Source organism: Paroedura picta, chromosome 4 (assembly GCF_049243985.1).
Source record: "Paroedura picta isolate Pp20150507F chromosome 4, Ppicta_v3.0, whole genome shotgun sequence".
NCBI lineage: Eukaryota > Metazoa > Chordata > Lepidosauria > Squamata > Gekkonidae > Paroedura > Paroedura picta.
In genome coordinates, this window is record NC_135372.1 from 131,486,153 (window position 1) to 131,509,313 (window position 23,161).

The 23,161-nt window shown below is 48.6% G+C and overlaps 1 protein-coding gene across 1 annotated transcript; it reads left to right on the forward strand.

Annotated features, from left to right (window-relative positions):
* Nucleotides 1-8,838: 8,838 nt before the first annotated feature.
* On the forward strand, nt 8,839-19,813 carry FAM210B (family with sequence similarity 210 member B). The gene is made up of 3 exons (XM_077335667.1): nt 8,839-9,266; nt 18,566-18,741; nt 19,577-19,813. Exons 1-3 carry the CDS (start codon nt 8,946-8,948, stop codon nt 19,791-19,793), a joined length of 714 nt encoding a protein of 237 aa, XP_077191782.1. The 5' UTR covers nt 8,839-8,945; the 3' UTR covers nt 19,794-19,813.
* Nucleotides 19,814-23,161: the final 3,348 nt, after the last annotated feature.

A 23,161-nucleotide genomic window follows, 5' to 3' on the forward strand; every position in this document is an offset into this window, starting at 1 on the left:
TCAAAACTGTTGAGATGAGCAGGACTAGCACATTTCCACAAAAAACGCCGCCACCGAAAACCAGAGGATCATGTTGTTCATCATGAATATGCATGAACTACGTTCTCCATCCTTCCTATAATTGGAATTTCATGTTCCCCTCTGGGATTTGTACCACTAAGCTGGGTAAATTCTTTACAAGCCCGCGGAGAGACCCAGGAGGGGAAGGAGCAATATCAAAGGTACATAGAAATTAAATATGAATGAGCTGAAGCTCCTGCATTAGAGAGTAATTTGAGGTTGCAGGCTGCTGTGCAGTCCTTTCTTGTCTGGCTGGGCCGTGGAGATAAGGTAGCAGTGTCAAGAGAGGCTCAGACGTCAAACAATAACCAGAAGAACAGCTTGTCTGCCTCTCAGTTTCAGCCACTTGGAAGTACAGATGCCGTTCCTAAGTGGGACCTAGGGATCCCCCAGCTTTTCTGCTCATCTCCAGACTAAAGAGATCAGTTCCCCTGGAGAAGATGGCTGATTTGGAGGGGGGACTCCATAGCATTATAGCTCATCTCCAGGGGACAGAGATCAGTTCCCCTGGAGAAGATGGCTGCTTTGGAGGGGGGACTCCATAGCATTATAGCTCATCTCCAGGGGACAGGGATCAGTTCCCCTAGAGAAAATGGCTGCTTCGGAGGGTGGATTTCATAGCATTATAGCTCATCTCCAGGAGACAGAGATCAGTTCCCCTGGAGAAGATGGCTGCTTTGGAGGGGGGACTCCATAGCATTATAGATCATCTCCAGGGGACAGAGATCAGTTCCCCTGGAGAAGATGGCTGCTTTGGAGGGGGGACTCCATAGCATTATAGCTCATCTCCAGGGGACAGAGATCAGTTCCCCTGGAGAAGATGGCTGCTTTGGAGGGGGGACTCCATAGCATTATAGCTCATCTCCAGGGACAGAGATCAGTTCCCCTAGAGAAAATGGCTGCTTCGGAGGGTGGATTTCATAGCATTATAGCTCATCTCCAGGAGACAGAGATCAGTTCCCCTGGAGAAGATGGCTGCTTTGGAGGGGAGACTCCATAGCATCATATCTCATCTCCAGGGGACAGAGATCAGTTCCCCTGGAGAAGATGGCTGCTTTGGAGGGGGGACTCCATAGCATTATAGCTCATCTCCAGAGGACAGAGATCAGTTCCCCTGGAGAAGATGGCTGATTTGGAGGGGGGACTCCATAGCATTCTACTCCCTTGAGGTTCCTCACTGTCCCAAATCTCACCCACTTCTGGGTCCGCCTGTATTTCTCCACTCAGACCTGGCAACCTTACCTGTATATAGGATTGCCAGCCTCCAGGTAGGGCCTGGAGAAACTCCCACTTTTGCAACTGACCTCTGGGCAATGAAGATCATACCCCTAGAGCAGGGGTCATCAAGGCCTTGTTACCAGACCACCAGCCTGCCTCACCCCCCCTCCCCCGCAGCAAGAAACTTGCCAGGCCCCAAGCGAAGCGGCCGCTTTGCTTGTGGCCCGGTTAGCTTCTTGCTGTGAGAGGGGGGGAATAGGTAAGCGCGGCCTCCGGCACACCAGCAGATGCAAATGCGCATGCGCGTTAGCGCCCCCTGCTGGTGCAAACGTGCATGCACAGCTACTTTGCACATGCGCCTTAGCGCCACCTGCTGACGAAAATGCACATGTGCGGTGCCCGGGCCAGCAGCTCTCCCCCAACCCCAGATGCGGTCCTCAGCCGGAAAAAGGTTGGGGACCGCTATCCTAGAGAAAATGGCTGCTTGTGACTCAGTGGCATTGCATCCCACTGAGGTCCCTCCCCGCTCCAACCTCATCCTCTTCAGGCTCCACCACTCCTCCAAATCGCTCAGTGTTTCCCAACCCCAAAGCTGGCAACCCTACCCATCTTTCATATCTTCAACAGCAGGTGGGGATTTGGTCTCTGGGCCCTTTGGCCGCCACCTGAGCAAGGAGGTTTCTTTATACCCAAAGGGTTAATGGCTTCCAGGTCAGCTTGCTGATTGGCCGAGGAGTCTCTGCTCAGACGAATTGAATCAGACAAGTTCACATGCAGCTGTTCCCCAGGTCAGACCAGGACCGATTGACTGAATTGGAATCAAAAGTGGTTTTAGCCAAACATTAGAAAAAGATGTCCCCCTGCTTTCTACTTCCTGAAGGAGTCTCAAAGCGGCTTACAATTGCCTTGCTTTCCTTTCCTCACAACAGACACCCTGTGAAGTAGCTGGGGCTGAGAGAGCTCTGAGAGAACTGGCCCAAGGTCACTCAACTGGCTGCATGCGGAGGAGCAGGGAATCAAACCCAGCTCGCCAGATTAGAGGTTGCCGTTCTCAGTCAGAGCAGTTCCTCAAGGGAACAGACGTGCTTACAAGGTGGTGGGGATCTCCTTCTTCAGAGATTTTCAATCAGATGCTTAGTGGCCATCTGAGAGGGGTGCTCATTCTGTGAACTTTGGTGAATCAGGAGAGAGGGCAGGAAGGGATCGGCCAGTGTTCGACTCTCAGGGCCCATTCTTACGTGCCCAGAAAAATGCCTGTCACCAATTTGAGGTCAGGAAGGAATTTTCCTCTGGGCCAGGCTGACAAAAATATCCTGAAGCTTTGTTTTGCCTGCCCCTGGGCATAGAGGGTAGTGGGGAGGGGGGGAGTTGTGAATTTCCTGGACTCTATGACCCTTGAGATCCTTCCAGCTCTATGTTTCTGCATTTCCCCAGAAGAACATAGACTGCAGGCCGACCCACTAATTCCACGCGCTTGGTGATTATCGGTGCAAACCTAAATGGAGTTATATGCCCTTCCGTGGATTGAGAAAGATGCAACTTTGTTAAGAATTACTCTTGTATGATTGGAAACAGGGTCAATTAATTTATCTGCATATTAGGTACGCCTACTGAAGATATTAATCCCTCTCTTGGGAAAAGAAAGAAGGAGTGTTTGTTTCCCAAAAAGAGATTGGATTGACATTTGTTGACTTCATTTATACTCCACCTTCCTTGCTGAGACTCAGGGAAGATTAAACAATTAATACCATGCGGAGAGAACAGGATCAAACACACAACCCACAGTGAATAACACTGGCTTACGAAATTAGAGAACAAAGCGCCAAAAATAGTACAGTGCCTGCAACCAACAACTCAAGAGAGATGGATTTCAGAAATTCCGTCTAAACATCCAGAAGAAGTTCCTGACAGTTAGAACGGTTTCTCAGTGGAACAGGCTTCCTCGGGAGGTGGCGGGTTCTCCATCTTTGAAGATTTTTAAGCAGAGGCTGAAGAGCCATCTGACAGAGAGGCTGATTCTGTGAAAGTTCAAGGGGGTGGCAGGTTACAGTGGATGAGAGATAGGGTTGTGAGTGACCTGCATAGTGCAGGGGGTTGGACTAGATGACCCAGGAGGTCCCTTCCAACTCTATGATTCTAAAAAGGAGAACAAGGTAAACAAAAGTGATACAAGGGACAAAGCAATGGGCACTGCCTAAAAATTCATAGCACATAAATTAATCTCTTCCTGATTAAGTGTACATTCTGCAGGGTGGCAAAAATGTGAAGAAACATGAAAGGGGATCAAAAAAGCTAAGCTATATTTGTTATTTATGAAAACGTTGCCTGTTTGTTCACTGTTTTAACAAAACTGAACCCATCCAGAGATCTATATTTGTTTTTAATTTGCTGGTCAATGCTTTTATTTATTTAAACGCTTTCTGCCCTGCACCCTCTGTTCATAGCAAATGAACCTTGATTTGCATTTCAGGATGGTATACTTTACCCAGATAACACAAGCAATATACCAGCACAAGCACTGAATGCTGCTGATAATCTGATCTCAAAAATGCTTCCCATACTGGACCAAATAGCCACATGCAATTATAAACAACCTCAATATGAATATTATAAAAAATGTTCTTTATTGTGAACTAAAATGAACATTGGAAAATCTGGTGGCTTCTCCGAAAATGTGGATTTTCAGTGTGTATGTATGTAAGTTTCTGGAGGTCACTGATTCATAGGGTTGCCGTAAGTCAAAGAATCATAGTATCCTAGAGTTGGAAGGGACCATAGAGGCCATCTAGTCCAACCCCCAGCTTAATGCAAGATCAGCTTAAAGGATCCATGTAGCAACTAGATAATGCTTAGCACACATGTATATGAGGCAGGACTTAATTTGAACTCAAGCTCTTCCTGCAAGCTCTTCCTGAGCCTTAGGAGAGGGCAGTAGATGAATGAATGAATGAATGAATGAATGAATGAATGAATGAATGAATGAATGAATGAATGAATGAATGAATGAATGAATGAATGGTCCCAAATATGTGGGAGAAGGTACTATACTCACCAGGGAAGGGAAGGCACTCTGCACATGTTTAGAGGTAATCTCTTTCTCCTTTCCCCCTGCAGGCTAAGGTTGTGCCTAATGCTGAGAAACAAACACAGGGTACATGATTTCTAGGCACCAGTATCTCCGATTACAAAACAATCCCTCCTCCAACTGTGAGTCATCTACATTCCTCACGGCATCCTTTGTTCATGATCTTCATGGAAGAACGAAGAACAGAAAGTTTGGTGTGGTGGATGCCACCCACACACCCACCAGAGTTGCACACTGTACGTTTAAAAGGGACTACAGGAAAATGCAATCCCACAACGGATGGATTTTATGCGCCACTCTTTAAAAATCAGGCTTTATGGTGTGCTCAAGCCGTCACAACAACAGGAGCACAACTGAGCAAGAAGCAAAAGTAGAAAACCGGGGGGGGGGAGGGGAGCATTCCCTAAAAGGTCTTGGCCAGCGTAGTTTTGTCTGTAAGCGATCTGATGAGCTTACTTATGCATGACTAGATCCCATCTGCTCACTGGTGCCGTCTGTGCTCTGCCCTGGCAAACTCTGCGGGCTGACTCCCCAAAGTGGCATTCGGGCTGACTTTTCTCGCATATATTGACCAGAATTGTCAGTACAACGCAAGAAGAACCTCTAAACTTGTGCAGAGTGTCTTTTCTTCACCCAGAGCCAGAAGCACAGAGCAATAGGACCACCTACGCTGCAGGACTATTGAGGGGCCTTTGCAGTAACATACTGTACCCTGGTACGGTGGTTGAGAAATCCTCCTCTACACCAGGGTTAGTCAACCTGTGGTCCTCCAGATGTCCATGGACTACAGCTCCCATGAGCCCCTGCCAGCATTTGCTGGCAGGGCCTCGTGGGAGTTGTAGTCCATGGACATCTGGAGGACCACAGGTTTGCTGGCATGGGGTCATGGGAGTTGTAGTCCATGGACATCTGGAGGACCACAGGTTTGCTGGCAGGGGCTCATGGGAATTGTAGTCCATGGACATCTGGAGGACCACAGGTTTGCTGGCAGGGGCTCATGGGAATTGTAGTCCATGGACATCTGGAGGACCACAGGTTTGCTGGCAGGGGCTCATGGGAGTTGTAGTCCATGGACATCTGGAGGACCATAGGTTTGCTGGCAGGGGGCTCATGGGAATTGTAGTCCATGGACATCTGGAGGACCACAGGTTTGCTGGCAGGGGCTCACGGGAATTGTAGTCCATGGACATCTGGAGGACCACAGGTTTGCTGGCAGGGGCTCACGGGAATTGTAGTCCATGGACATTTGGAGGACCACAGGTTTGCTGGCAGGGGCTCATGGGAATTGTAGTCCATGGACATCTGGAGGGCCACAGGTTTGCTGGCAGGGGGCTCATGGGAATTGTAGTCCATGGGCATCTGGAGGACCACAGGTTGACTACCCCTGCTCTACACAACACTGTTCATTTGACAGGGCTGTGGTGCAGGGACAGCATTCAACTGCATTCCAGACCTGAGTTGCATTTATGTGCTATACCATTCTTTCCCCCCTGTCTCCTGGCCAGCTTAGCAAAGGCTTTCCATCTCGTGAACGACCACAGGCAGGGAGTGGTGTGCAGCCGTATCATCGGGGCAGCAGACGTTTTCGATGGGGAGTTGCACCGGTGGAGGTTCCGATAAACACTTAGATCAGACAAGAGCTCCTGCCGTGGCTCTCATCCGGCAGCCATGCAACCAAACCGACAGCTGGATTACGACAGTTTCCACCCAAAGAGGTCACAGTTTTAATCTTACTCTGTTTTAGTTTATAATATGAGCTTGTTTTACCCTATTATATTTTTATCCTGCTTGGCTGTATTTGCCTCTTCTTGTTTTATGCCAATAAAAGTTGATGATGATGACGATGAGGACAGTTTCTTCTCCAACAAAATAATGCCCATGGGAAATGTCTCTAAGAATTCAGCCTCCCTATGGATCTGTTCTGCAGGGCTCTGGACTGTTTCCATGCACTGATCCTTTCTCCCCCAAAATCCGGGTGCATGGAGCCAAGCCTGCCCACAATGCATAAAGCCCTAATTCAGAGCTTGCGGCTCATAATGCTCTGCAAGAACAGCCTCCCATTAAATGAACGCGAGGCTCCGTCGAAGAGATGCCTCAAACCCCATCTGTTGGACCATAAAATTGTACACTGAAAGCCTCCCTCTCCGCTCTCCTGACCCATCCTCCCAGCATGCTGTTTGGCCCCTGCAACATCTTGTGTTGATCTCTGCCGTTCTCTTGTGCTTCAAGGAAGCCAGCTTTCCCAGGCCGGAAACCTCCTGCTGAGGTCTGCCCGTCTCCGTTTGTAAAGAAGCCTTGGCAGCTTTCCTGACGAAGAGAAGTTAACAAACCAAGTGTCTAAAGAAGATAATTAGGGATCAGAAGGACCCCTCCCAAGAGCCAGGGCTTCACAGCAGACCTGCTGTTTTGGATACCAGTTAGGATGAAGCATTAACCTCTTCCTTTGAGGCTAGCCTGAGGCTTACATTTATGTCTTTGGACCCTGGCTTTGAACAGAAGGATTCCCACTCGAAACGTAGCTTTTACTATCTGTCTCAAGGAAGGATATGCCTGGGCCCATTCTGCACACAATGGTTAATGCACTTTCAATGCACTTTCAAAGTAGGTTTTCCTGTTCTGCACAGGAAAATCCAGCTGTAAAAGCACATCGGAAGTGCATTATCCTACACGAGCGGAATGAGCCCTGGAGTCCTGTTTGCAGTTCTGGAGGCCTCACTTTCAAAAGGATGTGGACAAAATTGAGGGATTTCAAAGGAAAGTGACAAAGATAATCCAGGGCCTGGGGACCAAGCCCTATGAAGATAGGTTAAGGGACTTGGGAATGTTCCACCTGGAGAAGAGGAGGTTGAGAAGAGATAGGATTGTTGTGTTTAATATTTGAAAGATTGTCACTTAGAGGAGGGCAGGGAAAGGTTCATGTTGGCAGCAGAGCACTGGACCCACATGAATGGGTTTAAACTACATGTAGAACAATATGGGCTAGAGATCAGGAAATAATTTTTCACAGAATAGTTCAGCAGTGGAATTGGCTGCCTAAGGAGGTGGGGAGCTCCCCATCATTGGCAGTTTTTAAGCAGCAGCTGGACACATACTTCTCCTGGATGCTTGAGGCTGATCCTGCAGTGAGCAGGGGGTTGGACTACATGACCACATTGTCCCTTCCAACCATGATTCAATATTTAGGGACATCATTTTAGGACATCCACAGGTTGTTTTTAGTAACTTGTTTTTAACGGCCCATTTTCATATTGTTTGTTTTTATGATGTCAAAACTGACAGGCTATAGGGTTGCCAGCTCTGGGGCTGGGGCTGTCATGATTGGGGAAAGGCATTTTAAAATTATTGTTTGCATATGTGGGCCAAGTGGTGTGGGGGTGAGGAAAGGAGATGGGGGCTGGATTTTATGCTTATTTGTATATATTTTATTTTACTTTATATTTTTATTTGTGTATGCGACGTGATACCTGAATGCCTTAAAACATTTCAGGGTCAAAAGGTTGAAAGAGGCTGCTATAGATGCTCCAGGGGTTATCAGAAGGCAGAGGAGGTGAAAAATGACGGGAAGGCCTCTTACTTAAGCCATAACAACTGAACCAACCCTGGAAGGAGGTTCAGCCTAAGAGACAAACCACGTCAAAGGCCCAAAATCATGCAGAGAGGGGGCAGGAATGCCCCCATACTATCCTGAACTATCTAACCAACACACTATTCCAAATCTCATCTGAGAAAAGGGCTTGTCAGCCTCCAGGTGGGGCCTGGAGATCTCCTGGAGTTAACATTTATCTCCCAACAACATAAATCAGTTACCCTGGAGAAAACAGAAGCCACTGCATAAGAGGGGGGGGGGGACTTTCCGGCATGCTGCTCCACTAAGGCCCTTCCGGGAACCTTCCCACCTCTTGAGCTGGCGACCCTTCCCGATAAACCAGCCCCTTCTTATTTCTGCAGTGAACATGGGCTCCCGGAGCGCGTGCAGAGTGCCTTTCCTCCTTGCTGCACACAAAACACCATTCCGCACACACAGGACAATGCACTTTCAATGTGCTTTGGCAGCCGGATTTTCCTGTGCGGAACAGGAAAGTCTACTTCCGGAGTGCACTGAAAGTGCATTATCCATTGTGTGCAGAATAGGTGGGCGGGCTGGACGATTACCACCAAATCACAGAACCATAGAATTGAAAGGGGCCATACAGGCCATCTAGTCCAACCCCCTGCTCAACGCAGGATCAGCCCAAAGCATCCTAAAGCGTCCAAGAAAAGTGTGTATCCAACCTTTGCTCGAAGACTGCCAGTGAGGGGGAGCTCACCACCTCCTTAGGCAGCCTATTCCACAAGCGGAATTGCACAAGCGAGTTTTGCCTCGTCTCCGGCAGCTTGCAGGCGGCGCTGCCCCTTTAAGGAGGAGGAGGGAGGGAGGGAAGCTGCCTGCCTGCCAGCCAAGCAGGCGGTGGGTGGCTGTTTTGCGCTCTGCCTTCCCTTCCCTTCCCTTGCCGGGCCTGATCTGCCGCCTCCAGGGGGAGGACCGCTGGGTGCTCCGGTGGACGGGGAGCGCCTGCGTCTGGCTGCCTGGCTGCTCGCGGCCATGCACGGGCTAGGCCAGCCTTGCACTCTGGCGGCGGCGCTTTTCCCGCCGCGGCTGCTGCGGCTGGTCGCCCGGAGCTGCGCCTTGCGGCAAGCGGGCGGGCGGAGCAGCCTGCGGGCGGCCGCCTGGCTCTTCGACGGCTCCCCGGGGCAGCCAAGCCGCCCGAAGGAGAAGAACCCGCCGTGGCTCCTGCTCTTGCCTCTCCGCCTGCCCGCAATGGAGCGGGCCGCTGCCTGCCGCCTGCGCCCCGACGACGCCCTGCGCGCAACCGGCGCCCACCTGCCCGGCGGGGGACGCAAGGGCAGCCTCGGAGGGCACAAGGTGGGTGCCGCTCGGCCAGGGGGGGGGGATCGCCTCACCCCGGGGACGTGGGGAAGCCCGCGGAGAACAGTCGCCGAGCATGTGCAGAGGGCAAGCCCCTCCAGACGGGTCTGTAGCAGCAGGAAAGAGCCAGAAGCCGGGAGCATCTTCCAGGGGTAGTCAAGCTGTGGTCCTCCAGATGTCCATGGACTACAATTCCCATGAGCCCCTGCCAGCTGGCAGGGGCTCATGGGAATTGTAGTCCATGGATATCTGGAGGACCACAGGTTGACTACCCCAATGGTCAGCTGGTGAGGGAGCTTTCCAGAGTCCCGACTTGCTTCTTCCAATGCAGCCGGAAAGCTTTGGAGACCGGGGGCTGGGTGGGGGTTCAAGCCAGTTGAAACCCTGCATTTTGGAAATATTTCTAGCACCCTCCGTTGGCATATGGGCGGAAGGGTCCTCGGGGATTCAGTTACGCGCCCTGTGCTTCATAACGATATTCAGTAACCTGATTGAGTGTTCGGCACAACAGTCTTGTAAGGTAGCTCGGTAGCGTTATTATTCCCATGTTGGCGGGTCAGGGACTTTGACTTGCAGAGTCCGAGTAGGGGAACTGGCTGCCTAAGGAGGTGGTGAGTCCCCCCTCACTAGTAGTTTTCAAGCAGTGATGAACAGATACTTATCATGGATACTTTTAAGTTGTTCTTGCACTGCGCAGGGGGTTGGACTAGATGGCCAGTGTGACCCCTCCAACTTTGGGATTCTGTGACATTCACCCCTTTGCCTACCATGGAGCTTTTAGTTCAGCTAGGGAGGAAATGTATTTTGCCTGTGCTTCCTTTCCTTTCTGCCTAGGCCTATAGGCTCCTGCCTGTCCTTTGCATTTTGTTTAGCCACAGTTAATTTATGGCAACGTGGTCTCTAGATGTGGTTAGACATTGCCTGCCTCTGGGTAGCAGCCCTGGCTTTCCTCCGTGGTCCCCCATCCAAATACTAACAAAGGCTGACCCTGCCTCATTTCCAAGATGTAGCCAGATGAGTTGAGCCTGGCCCATCTGGGTCAAAGAGCTGTTGTGTTACACCAGCATTATTATTTCTTCACGTGCTTTTGGGCAGGGCTGAGTCACCTGGTTCCTGGTTGCACACCTCACTGGCCCTTCCTTCTCACTGGGTTTTTGCTCAGGAAGGAGCTGAGTTTAGTAATGAACAGGATCGTTCTGTGCTTCTGAGCAAGATCTAGAAAACCCCGGGTGCTAGCAGAGATCTGGAATAGAACCAGGCACGCCTCTGTGCCAGCGTGCTTTAATCGTGAAGTTAGCGTTTACAACTAAGTCACAAACATGATTGAGGGTCGCTGATTCCCACGGGGAGGGGAGGGAGACAGAAAAAGGAGAGAGGGGAAGGAGGAGGGAGGAGGGAGGAGGAAGTGGTGGTTCTTATATGCCGCTTTTCCCTACCCGAAGGAGGCTCAAAGCGGCTTACATTCGCCTTCCCTTTCCTCTCCCCCACAACAGACACCCTGTGGGGTGGGTGAGGCTGAGAGAGCCCTGATATCACTGCCCGGTCAGAACAGTTTTATCAGTGCCATGGCGAGCCCAAGGTCACCCAGCTGGCTGCATGTGGGGGAGTGCAGAATCAAACCCGGCATGCCAGATTAGAAGTCCGCACTCCTAACCACTACACCAAACTGGCGTTTGCTGGCAGGGACTCATGGGAATTGTAGTCCATGGATATCTGGAGGAGCACAGGTTGACTACCCCTGGGCTACAGAACAGTATGTATTTTAGAATGACATGTTCGTTTAATTATGTTGTGATCAACAGATTCATACCTGCAGAACGTAATGACCTGCGGGGGCATAAGAAGATAAGCGGTCCCGCAGGTAGGCAGAACCCAGGCCGCGTATAGCCTTAAAGGTCAAGACCAATACTTTCAGAAACTAACTGGCAACCAAATGCAGCTCCCACAGCAACCCCTGGACATGGGTCCTCCAAGATGACTCAGTGAGGACCCGAGAAGCTGCATTCTGTACCAATTGTAGTTTCTGAGTCAGGGGACAAGGGTAGGCCCACGAAGAGTGAGTTACAGTAGTCTAATCTGGAAGTGACTGTTGCATGGATGACTGTGGCCGAGCGTTCCGGAGACAGGTAGGGCGCCAGTAGCCGAGCTTGGCACAGGTGGAAAAATGCCGTCTGGGCTAGGTGTCAATGATTGCATGCTGTACAGGTGTCGTCTTCTCTGGATTGTCCTGTGCAGGGCAGAAAGGACAGGTTCTTGGAGCAAACTATGCTCTTCCCACATGTTTCCACACCTTCGCTATCTGTAAATGCGCATTGCATCAAGCAAAATAAGGCCTCCTTCAGTTTTTTGCAATTCACATTTGCAGAATGTTGCATGTTAATGTTTTGCTGTGTAAGAAGAACAAACAGCTGACTTGTCAATTCCTCATATCAGTAGGTGTTGGAAGTCCACGTGGTGTAGTGGTTAAGAGCGGCGGACTCTAATCTGCAGTACCAGGGCCAGTCACAGTTCTCTTAGGGCTGTTTTTGCAGAGCAGTTCTGCCTGAGCTCTCTCAGCCTCATCTACCTCAAAGGGTGTCTGTTGTGGCGAGAGGAAAGGAAAGGTGTTTGTAAGCCGCTTTGAGACTCCTTCAGGTCGTTCAAAGCGGGGTATTAAAGAAACGAGCTTTTCTTCTTCTTAAAGTGTACATAAATCAAAACTTTGGCAGTGAAGGTTCAGCACACGGGAGGAGCTGGACCCAGACTACAAAGAACTGTGCAAAAACATCACATGACGGCAGTACATCCCCTGCCCATGCGGCTGGGCATGGATGGAATGTCTTATTTAAACTGTGCCTGCCCCAAGCTCCTGTATTGCTTTCTTAGTAGGCCAGGTATCCATAGCCCTTCGAGAAAACTGGTCTGGATCCAGCCTGCCTTCACTGATGTAAAAAGGGGGTCCCCACCACCACCACCCTTAAGAAATATACTATGTTCTTTTAATGCTCCTTGGATGCAGAGAGGCGTCTTTGTTTTGCTTTCACTTTCTGCTCCTTCTGCTTCACATTTGCATTTTCCACTGGACTTCCGTAATGCTATGGTCTGCTGGGGCTTTGTTTTTTTCTCGGAAGCATTGCTCTTCTTTGGAAACCTGTATGCTTGTGAAATGCTCAGTGACATGGCCATTTTTTATGCGTCAATAGCAGCCATGAAGTCCTCACGTCCCTTAAAATCAGGGGTAGTCAACCTGTGGTCCTCCAGATGTCCATGGACTACAATTCCCATGAGCCCCTGCCAGCTGGCAGGGGCTCATGGGAATTGTAGTCCATGGACATCTGGAGGACCACAGGTTGACTACCCCTGCCTTAAATTGCTGGCCTGGTTGTATTCAGCGGGACGCTATTCTTGACGCTATTTTGAGCAGCAGTGGCGAAGGGAAGAAGAGCAGTGGAGCAAAGAGGGCTTGGCCAGCTGCCGGCTCCCATCACTTCAGGCTCCTGGCTCAAATTTCTTCCTCCACCCCTTTTCTAGACCACATACAGAGTTTGTAGATTTCCTGCCTACCCGCCCCTTTCTTGGCTGGGTTGTTGTGATTTCCTGGTATGACCTCGGTTGCTAAAAGTTTTAAACGTTATTAGGAAATGTGAGGAAAGGATTAGGAAATGGTTTTGAACATTCAGAACCCAAACAAACTGTGTTTGCAAACAACAGCTGGGAAATTGCATTGCGGCTGAGAAGAATCCTTAACCCTAGTAGCTGTGTTTTATGGCTGCTGTTTAACGTTTTTGGACTCTTGCCCAAAGCAGTTCTAAAACTGTGTCACTGTGCTTTGAAGGAGAAGAGTTGGTTTTTATATGCCTGGAGGTCTCTCAAAACAGCTTACAATCATCTTCCCTTTCCTCTCCCCACAACAGACACCCTGCGAAAGGGTACAGAGGAGAGCGATGAAGATGATCTGGGGCCAGGGGACCAAGCCCTATGAAGATCGGTTGAGGGACTTGGGAATGTTCAGCCTGGAGAAAAGGAGGTTGAGAGGGGACACGATAGCCATCTTTAAGTATTTGAAAGGTTGTCACTTGGAGGCGGGCAGGATGCTGTTTCTGCTGGCTGCAGAGGAGAGGACACTCAGTAATGGGTTTAAACTTCAAATACAACGATATAGGCTTGATATCAGGAAAACAATTTTCACAGTCAGAGTAGTTCAGCAGTGGAATAGGCTGCCTAAGGAGATGGTGGCAGTCTTCAAGCAAAGGTTGGATACACACTTTTCTTGGATGCTTCAGGATGCTTAGGGCTGATCCTGCGTTGAGTAGGGGGTTGGACTAAATGGCCTGTATGGCCCCTTCCAAATCTGTGATTCTACGATTCTATGAGGTGAGGCTGAGAGAGCTCTGACAGGGCTGCTCAGTGAGAACAGCACTATCAGGGCTGTGATGAGCGCAAGGTCACCCAGATGGCTGCATGTGGAGGAAAACAAACCTGGCTCACCAGATTAGAATGTTGGGGCATGTAGGGGGCTGGCCCAATCAGGATGCCTGATTGGACCATAGTATTCCAGGGACCGGAAGCAGAGGCCAGACCGGCTCCACCAAGGAGGGCCTGCGCAAATATTTATACAGTTAGGGATATATATTTAACTAATATAATAAGTTTATATATTTATATACACACAGAGATAGGCGAGCCTGAGAGAGCTCTGTGAGAACTGTTCTAACAGGACTGTGACTAGCCCAAAGTCATCCAGCTGGCTACAACTGGAGGATGAGTGGAGAATCAAACCTGGCTTTCCAGTATAATCTGGACTGCCACTCTAAACTAGCACACCAAGCAGGCTTTTTGATGCATCCAGAATCTCTTCTTTGTAGAAATAGACAAACAGGTGCGAGGAGTTTCCTTGTGGAAACTGAATTCCAACAAAGCCAAAAAACCTACAAGGCTGCCCATGACCCCCCCCCCCCCCGCCAATCCAGTATTGGTGCACAAGGAGCAGGTGCAAAGAATGTTAACTGTGTTAACTAAATGTTAACTAAACAGCCCACCAAAAGTGGTGATAGTCACACTCCAAAATGATTACACCAGCTGCCCAAGGCCAGAGGAAAGAGATAACAGGGAAAGAGCTCTGTGAAAAATTACTACGAAGTTCATTGGTGTCAACAAAACCCCAGAATTAAAGGAACAGATCAAATAGGACAATGCAAAAGAATTAAAAAAAACCCAGCTTATGGCAAGAACACTTGAACCTGAGAATAGGATCTTGACACCATCATCTCCCAAACCTGAAGAGAGGTGTGGATTTATGAACATTGTCTGGCAGAAAATTCTGGAAAAGCCACACACCCCCCCTTATTCTTGCCAACCATAATTGATGAGCAGCATTTGTCCCTTAGAAAGAGGCTTACCTGGGATCAGGCTGCTAGACACCCACAGGTCTGATGTTGAGGTGTTACCCCTCTTATTCGAGGTGTGGAGATTTCCTCAGGAGTGAAGGAAGTGTGGGAAAGATGGCGAGCTGGGTTTGATTCCCCACTCTTCCTCCACACGCAACCAGCTGGGTGACCTTGGGCTTGCCACAGCACTGATAAAACTGTTCTGATCGAGTAGTAATATCAGGGCTCTCTCAGCCTCACCTCCCTCACAGGGTGTCTGTTGTGGGGAAAGGGAAGGGAAGGAGATTGTAAGCCGCTTTGAGACTCCTTCTGGTAGAGAAAAGCGGCATATAAGAACAAACTCTTCTTCTTTAGTAATATCAGGGCTCTCTCAGCCTCACCCGCCTCACAGGGTGTCTGTTGTGGGAAGAGGAAAGGGAAGGTGAATGTCAGCCTCTTTGAGACTCCTTCAGATAGAGAAAAGCAGCATATAAGAACCAACTCTTCTTTTTCTTCCTGGATAATGCTTGACTGTACACTGAGAGACCGGGAGTAAGGAGAAGGGGCTTGTCTGCATGTGCTGTGGATTGTGGCCATCCCGAGCAACCCAGGCTGTCCATCAGAACACATTTAGACTCTGTTCCAAGACGATTGTCCTGATGGACCGAGAACGAAATTGTGCATCTTTCTGGCACAGCGACTGCAAAATTCTTTGTTGAATTGAAAAGCAGCAGTCAGTCCTTTCCTCGTGACTGTCCAGTAGTAACTGAAAGACCCCACAGTCTCTTTTGTTGGGAGATTTTTTAAAAACATTGGAATAAATTAGCCTCTCTAACTGAGCATTGGCACATTGCTAAACAAATGTGAGAAAAGACCATGAGCCGCGTGATGTGAGCAGCTGGTGTGTATGTTATCTAGCTTGACCCTGAAGAACTGTCTTAAAATTACTTCTCAGGTTGCCAGCTGCGGGTTGGGATTTTGGAGAAAGGCAAAATTTAGGGAGCAGCAGGGACCCCCCCCCCCCCCAAAGCAGCCATTTCTCCAGTTGTCATAATGGAAAATCTCCAGGTATTACCTGGTGGTTGGCAACCCTGCACCTAATGCCACAGATCTGATCCAGCTCCTTCCAACCCGGACTGATCGGATTAAGATTGCTCTTTCTTCTCATTATTGTTATTGTTGTTAAAATTTGTTTCCCGCCGCACCTGAGACAGGCTCGTGGCAGGTTACAAAATATCCACTTAAAACCCCATTAAAAACAAACAGGACGACAAAATCATACAACAGAGAAAATGGAACAAACATAACGGTAATTATTCGACCTCCCATCCCCCCAACCAGCCTCTAATAAGGGGCTGGAAAGAGGGGAAGGAGTTTGGAAGACCCTTTGGGACTCCTTCAGGTAGTGAAAAGTGGGGTATAAAACCCCCAACTCTCCTCTTTTTCTTCTAGGGCCCTAAGACAATTCACTCTTTTGGATCTGTTTCTAGTAGCAGGATCATTTCAGCAAAGGGACTGCTTAGCATTTGGCTCATGGACAGCAGCAGGTCCCCTGGGCTCCATTTTCCTGAGCCTTCTGCGTGTGTTACAAGCAGATCGCATAACGTAACAGGGGCCGGAAAACGCAGGTCTTTATGGAGAACTGAGTTATTTTACATGAGCATCTCTAAGTGGTGTCAGATGGCGTTCTGCATCACCAGTCATGCTGCCTGCAGCAGTATCGTGCGCCTTCTTCTCCCCTAGGATTTGCGCTCTTTGGCTGAGCCGTTGAAGCATGAAGTAATGTTTTTAAACTCCTTGCAGTATATTAGCAGGGACTTAGCTTGCACACTCGTCTGAGCGCAAACCGACGAGGTGCTTTCAGATCTGGTACTGGCTTCTCCTGGAGAGAAAGCCAACAGCAGACGCTGATTTGGGTTCAACTCCTAGATATTGTGTTTTGTTAAAAGGTTTAGACCAGCCTTTCCCAACTTTGTTACTATTGAGAAACCTCTGAAACATTCTTCAGGTTTTGAGAAACCTCAGAAATGCCCCGATTGTGCAGAATATGGTTGGGAAGCAGAGCTGAGCACATGCCCACCTGGGGCCCCTCCCCTTCCCTCCCATTGGCCATTTTGGAACGGGGTGGATACGTCAACATGACCATAAATGATCAAATCACCTGATAAATGTATAACAAATTTTAAAAATGTATAAAAATTAACTCCCACCCGTTCGAGAAACTCTTCTAGGGCTGTCAAGAAAGCCTGACTTAGAATTTAGAGTCAGGAGTGGCCAAATTGTGGTTCTCCAGATCCTCCAGCAGCTGCACTGGCTACCCATCAAATACCAGATCAGGCTTAAGATACTGGTCCTCACCTTCAAGGCCATACATAGTCAGGGTCCTGCGTACCTCAAGGACTGCCTGCTTGCATATACTCCTCAAAGAGTGACGCTGTCAGAATCCTTTTGGAATTGCTGCCATATTGATTGTGGTTGATTCTCAGAGCTGTCATGTATGCCTAGTCTGTGATGCTTCCCAGTTCCTGCTTCCCTTCACACCTCAAGTCTGAATTCCAGCGTTTGTGGTTTATGGCTCTGCCCTCACAGCCTCCCTTCCTCCCTGCTTTCCCTCCCTGCACCTTTGTAGTGAGATTACAGCAATGTTTGTTCTTCCTTTGAAATTCAGGTCACTACCTTCCCATAGGAGGGGGGGAAAGAGGGCTGTACAGGTGTTTTTATATGTGCAGCCTCATGCTTGTAGCCCCAGTTCTGTCTATGCCTTGAATGGATGTCTTTATTCCTGATTAAAGAAACTTTTTAAAATAAAAGTTTTCTTGTCTGACAGACTCACTTGATCTATTCCAACAACCTGGTGATCCCTGGCCCCACAGAAGTCTGCCTGGCCTTGACCAGAGCCAGAGCCTTCTCATCCGTGGCCCCAACCAGGTGGAAGGAGCTTCCCGACAAAAATAAGGCCCTATCGGAACTCAAACAGTTCCGCAGGGCCTGCAAAACGGAGCTCTTCCGCCAGTGATGAGGATCTCCCTACAACCTGATCTCCTTGCCTGGCAACCTTGACATCCAATATGTCCCTGGCTGTTGCTGTTATCCCCATCAACTGTTTAGGATTATGATGTTACGACTGTTTATATATTTTCTGAGAGTCACAGTAAATAAATAAAAAAAATCTGGCCACTCCCAGCACCACCCCCAAACTCTCTAGGAGTCTCCCAACCCAGCCTTAGGCCTTTCTCTGCTGAACCCCTTGTTCTCCCCTCTGCCAGAATATTAACAGTATAGATGGTGTGTGCGTTTGTGTGTTTGTGATATACTGTGGTATAGAAATCTGCCCAGGATTTGAACAAAGCCCTGCATGTACTATGAGTAACTAAGCTTGAATTCTCTGAAAGTATCAGAATTCGAAAGCAAAGGATAATCACTCTAGGACAGTGATTCTCAACCTAGGGGTCGTGACCCCCTTTGGGGGTCAAACAACCCTTTCACAGGGGTCATGGCAAGGCAAGAAGCTTGGCCGGGTTGAATCGAGATAGAGCATTCATCTGTCTGGAGAAGCGGAAAAGAGCGAGATCAGCATGGTGGGACAAGAGGCAGAACTGAACTGAGAAACCCCAGGGGAAAAAAACAATTTATATACAACCATGAACTTCACGCCATTGATCAGTTTGGGTTTAATGTCTGTGAAAGAATACTGGCATAATTTTACACTTGGGGGTCACCACATCATGTGGAACTGTATTAAAGGAAGGTTGAGAACCACTGGTGTAGAAACAATGGGTTTGCAGACATTACACTGAGTTAATATTTTCCCTGCTTGCACAAATTTGGGGTTTGTTTCTGGGCCTTGGTCTTCCTTTCTCATGTAGAGCCCATGCACGCAGTCTTGATGCAACGTCTGAACGCAAACCTGTGCATTTGAATTAAGAGCACCAATTCTTTCCATATCCATAGGATCTCAGCACATCCCCTGAAAATGCCGTTCCCGATCCCAGCAAGGAGGATGGACAGAAGCCAAACAAATCCCAGCAGCTGAAGAAAGTTTTTAAGGAATACGGAGCAGTAGGAGTTGGGTTCCATGTTGGGATTTCCTTGATGTCTCTGGGAATGTTCTACTTGGCCGTGTCAAGGTATTGGGTTTTATATAGCTTTCTGTGATTGTTTATGGGACAGTGAGCATTTCGTATAATGTTTTTTCTCCCACATCAGTTTGTCAGGTGTAAGGACGGAGTTGTTGGGTCTGCCTAGTCCAGCCTTTCATTTCCTACAACAACTAGATTATTCTAGAACTGGAATCTCCAGTTCTGGAATGATAGAGAGGGCCTGCAGACGTTACTGCTTCACTGGCCCCCATCAAGAGCCTAGTGGAAGAGAATCCATCTTCCAGGCCCTCCAAAACTGTGTTAGTTCTAGCAGGGCCCAGATGTGCTCTGGGACCTCGTTCCACCAGGTGGGGGGCCAAGCATACTTCCTTGGGGCCAGGGCTCTGGATTAGGCCAGTTTTACCTCCACCATCTTCAAATCTGGCAGTAGTACCTGAGCCAGACACCTGAAGAACTGTTGCCGCTGTGTGTAGACAGTACTGACTTTCATTGAACAATGCGCTCTTTCAGTGTAAAGCATTTTGAGTGGCTCAAGGTCACATGTTTAAACCTCATGGCAATGTGGGAATTTGAACCTGTATCTCTATAACAGGGGTAAGTCAAACTGCGGCCCTCCAGATGTCCATGGACTACAATTCCCAGGAGCCCCCTGCCAGCGAATGCTGGCAGGGGGCTCCTGGGAATTGTAGTCCATGGACATCTGGAGGGCCGCAGTTTGACTACCCCTGCTCTATAAGCTCCTGGAAATGGAAGTGAGACAACGTTTCGTATGTTTTCATTGTAGCAGTTTGGCGTAAGTCTTTAAAAAATGCTTGAAAACTTTAATGGTCTTACAATACCTGTTTCTTTCCTCCCCTTGTAGTGGAGTGGACATGACCGCGCTGCTTTTCAATCTGGGCTTCGATGAAGCTCTTGTACAATCCAAGTTGGCCGCAGGGACAAGCACTTTCGTACTGGCCTACGCTATCCACAAACTGTTTGCTCCGGTCCGAATCAGCATCACCTTAGTCTCGGTGCCGTTCCTGGTCAGATACTTCCGGAAGACGGGCCTCTTCAAACCTCCAGCTCCGAACCCTTGATTAAAGCCTCAGAAAGTAGACTGGTGCCTCCTTTCTTATGAGAAACCTCTGTAAAATGGTGTGCAGTAGCAGCCCTCTGTGGCCACAGGACAATGCATTGTTTATTGTGAAGGATGTTTCAAAGGCAAGACTGGGGGGTGAGAAGGTCTCTTGAAGTCCAGGATTAATAGCCAAGGTACTATTATGGGAGAGAAGGTGTCATGGTATAGACCAGGCTTTCTCAGCCAGGAGGGGGTGGGAAGGAGAGGGGCCCTGAGTGGGCGTGTCCACAGCTATGTTTCCCATCCATATTCTGCACGATTGTGCCACTTCTGGGGTTTCTCAAAGGCTGAAGGATGTTTCAGGGCTTTCTCAATGGTCAAAAGATTGAGAAAGGCTAAAGGTAAAGGAATCCCCTGTGCTAGCACCGAGTCATGTCTGACCTTTCGGGAGATGCCCTCCAGCGTTTTCATGGCAGACTCAATACGGGGTGGTTTGCCAGTGCCTTCCCCAGTCATTACCGTTTACCCCCCCAGCAAGCTGGGTACTCATTTTACCGACCTCGGAAGGATGGAAGGCTGAGTCAACCTTGAGCCGGCTTCTGGGATTGAACTCCCAGCCTCATGGGCATCTCTTTCTCTTGCATACACACACAAGCCCAGGTACTGTACAGATTTCTATCAAGGAAGGTGCAATGCATTTAATGCACTTTAAACATTAAATAAAATACGTGGTAGGAGAGTCAAATATCCTGAAAGTATATTGCATTCCAGATGTTGGCAATAATAGCTGGTCTGATCCAGATCAGCAGTTTGTGATTGGCTGTCCACAAGCTGCCACTTAGCATAAGAAGTCAGGGTGGGGATACGTGTAGCCAGATGTGGAGAGATCTACTAGGAGTGGATTCTAGGCCAGTTCTACACACAGGGAATTCACATGCATCCCTCATGTATTACAAATGGGAACGGGGACTGGGCCCAGGACCTGCATAAATTTGTCTATATCTGAATGCAACCTGAGGCTTAACCCAGAAACATCTGCTGTGTACAGCCTATGTCAGGGGTAGTCAAACTGCAGCCCTCCAGATGTCCATGGACTACAGTTCCCATGAGCCCCTGCCAGCAAACACTGGCAGGGGCTCATGGGAATTGTAGCCCATGGAGATCTGGAGGGCCAGTTTGACTACCCCTGGCCTATGTAGATTGTCCAGATGTTTCCTAACTTGTGAAAAGGGCTAATACCTGCTTGCTCTAAACCAGGGGTAGTCAAACTGCGGCCCTCCAGATGTCCATGGACTACAATTTCCAGGAGCTCCTGCCAGCGAATGCTGGCAGGGGCTTCTGGGAATTGTAGTCCATGGACATCTGGAGGGCCGCAGTTTGACTACCCCTGCTCTAAACTGTTAATTTAGTTCTTGTGTACAGAGGTAGGGAAGGATTTGGATCCTGTAATAAAGGCACAATGCTACACAAGCTGTTTAGGGAGAAGCCAAGCCCTTGAATGTAAAACGGTTGCTGGTTAATCTCTGATTCTTACAGGTATTTTTATTATCATGCACTGGGAAACAGTATAAAGTTGTACCTAGCACATCTGAACTTCTATCCCTGATGCTAGCTGTGTTCCATGTAACAGTGAACACATGTGTACATGAACATCTGCTTGTAGGAGAGGCCACAAGCATTCGCTTTGAGTCTAGTGGCACCTTTGAAGGCACAATTTTAGCTTGTGTGCAAGCTGACGTCTTCAGACCTTAAGTGCGCTTGTACGTGAAAGCTTATATTGTGAACAAAACATAGTTGGGTCTTTAAGGTGCCATTGGACTCCCAGCTTCAGAACAATAAAATATTTACTTTACCAATGAAAAGGGGGAGGGGGGCTGGATAAATGTGATGTAGTTAAGAGCCGTGGACTCTTAAGCTGGAGAACCTAATCTGGGTTTGATTCCACATGCAATGAGCTGGGTGACCTTGGGCTAGTCACAGTTCCTAGGGAGTTGTTCTTGCAGAGCAATTTGGTTAGAGCTCTCTCACCTGCAGAGTGGAAGGGAAAGGTGTAAGATGCTTTGGAACTCCTTTAGGTAGTGAAAAGCAAGGAATTAAAAAAAACAGCTCCTTCCAATCAAGTGTTCAGCTGGACATTTAGTGTAACAGAATTCCTCAAAGCACGTAGGAAGGGCAACAGTACACTTGTCCACGGATTGAATGTGTGTTCGCTGTAATTTGTGACCAAGCCTTCAATTGAAGCAAACTTAATAGGGCACCAACAAGCAGAGTCAGTTGGTTTGTTCAGTTTATATCATGCTTGAGTCCAAAGGCCAGAATTGCTTCCAAAACAGAAGAGCAAGATTTCAGAATTAGTAACGGTCAGCAAGCTCTGGTGAACAGGATCTGTAACGGATAACTCCTAAAACAAGGTGGCTTTGTGCTACAAGTGGGAAATCAGGTTTAGTAAGTCGGCTTAAGCTGTCTGCCCTCATCCCTGCTGAGATCAAATTTTGACTAAAGTTTTCTACTTCGCTTTTTAAAAGGCCAACGTGGAATAAATCCACAAAGAGTCCCTACTTCCCCTGAAAAGCTTTCATTAAAGCACCCAATATCTTTGCAAATGATACTCTGAAGGCTGAGAAGTTTCCTTAGAACAGCTTTTCAGAAAACTCTGGGGTTTCTTGATCACCCTGGAAGGGTTTTCTCAAATGGGTTGGAATTTTTTATGTATTTTAAAAATTGGGTGATATGACCATATACAGTCACAATGAATTGCACTCCTCGAAAAACAGCTAATGATAGGAGGGAGGGGGAGGGGCCCAGGTGGGCTTGTACCCAGCTTGCTGTGCAACCGTATTCTGCACAATTTCTGGGGTTCCTTGAAGTCTGAAGCATTTTTCAGAGGTTTCTAAACAGTAAAAAAGTTGAGAAAGGCTGCCTGAGAACAAGCACCCTCCCCAAAAGGTCAGTCTATGAAGATCCTGGACAAAAGGCAGACGGGGAGCGGAAGGAGAGAAGACAGGGATTGGCCATGGCAGCAGGTCTAGCCTTAGCAGCACTGCAAGCATCTGGATCTTAAGGAGCAGGCTGACCTGGTCCAATCCTTGCCAGACCACACCCGTTGTTGCTACCACGGGTGGCATCAGTACATTTCAGGAGTTCCCTCAGTTGTTTGGGCATAGTATCAACCTGATGGAGCCACACACACAATGGTATAGTGCAAGGGTAGTCAACCTGTGGTCCTCCAGATGTTCATAGGCTACAATTCCCATGAGCCCCTGCTGGCAAACGCTGGCAGGGGCTCATGGGAATTGTAGTCCATGGACATCTGGAGGATCACAGGTTGACTACCCCTGGTATAGTGTATATGCAAGTTATCCTCAACAAGTCCCCTAATCAGTACTT

Coding starts and splice junctions, on each gene's coding strand:
- FAM210B (XM_077335667.1), top strand. CDS start 8,946: ATGCACGGGCTAGGCCAGCCTTGCACTCTGGCGGCGGCGCTTTTCCCG. Junction 9,267..18,565: donor GCAGCCTCGGAGGGCACAAG/GTGGGTGCCGCT, acceptor CCATATCCATAG/GATCTCAGCACATCCCCTGA. Junction 18,742..19,576: donor TTCTACTTGGCCGTGTCAAG/GTATTGGGTTTT, acceptor CTCCCCTTGTAG/TGGAGTGGACATGACCGCGC.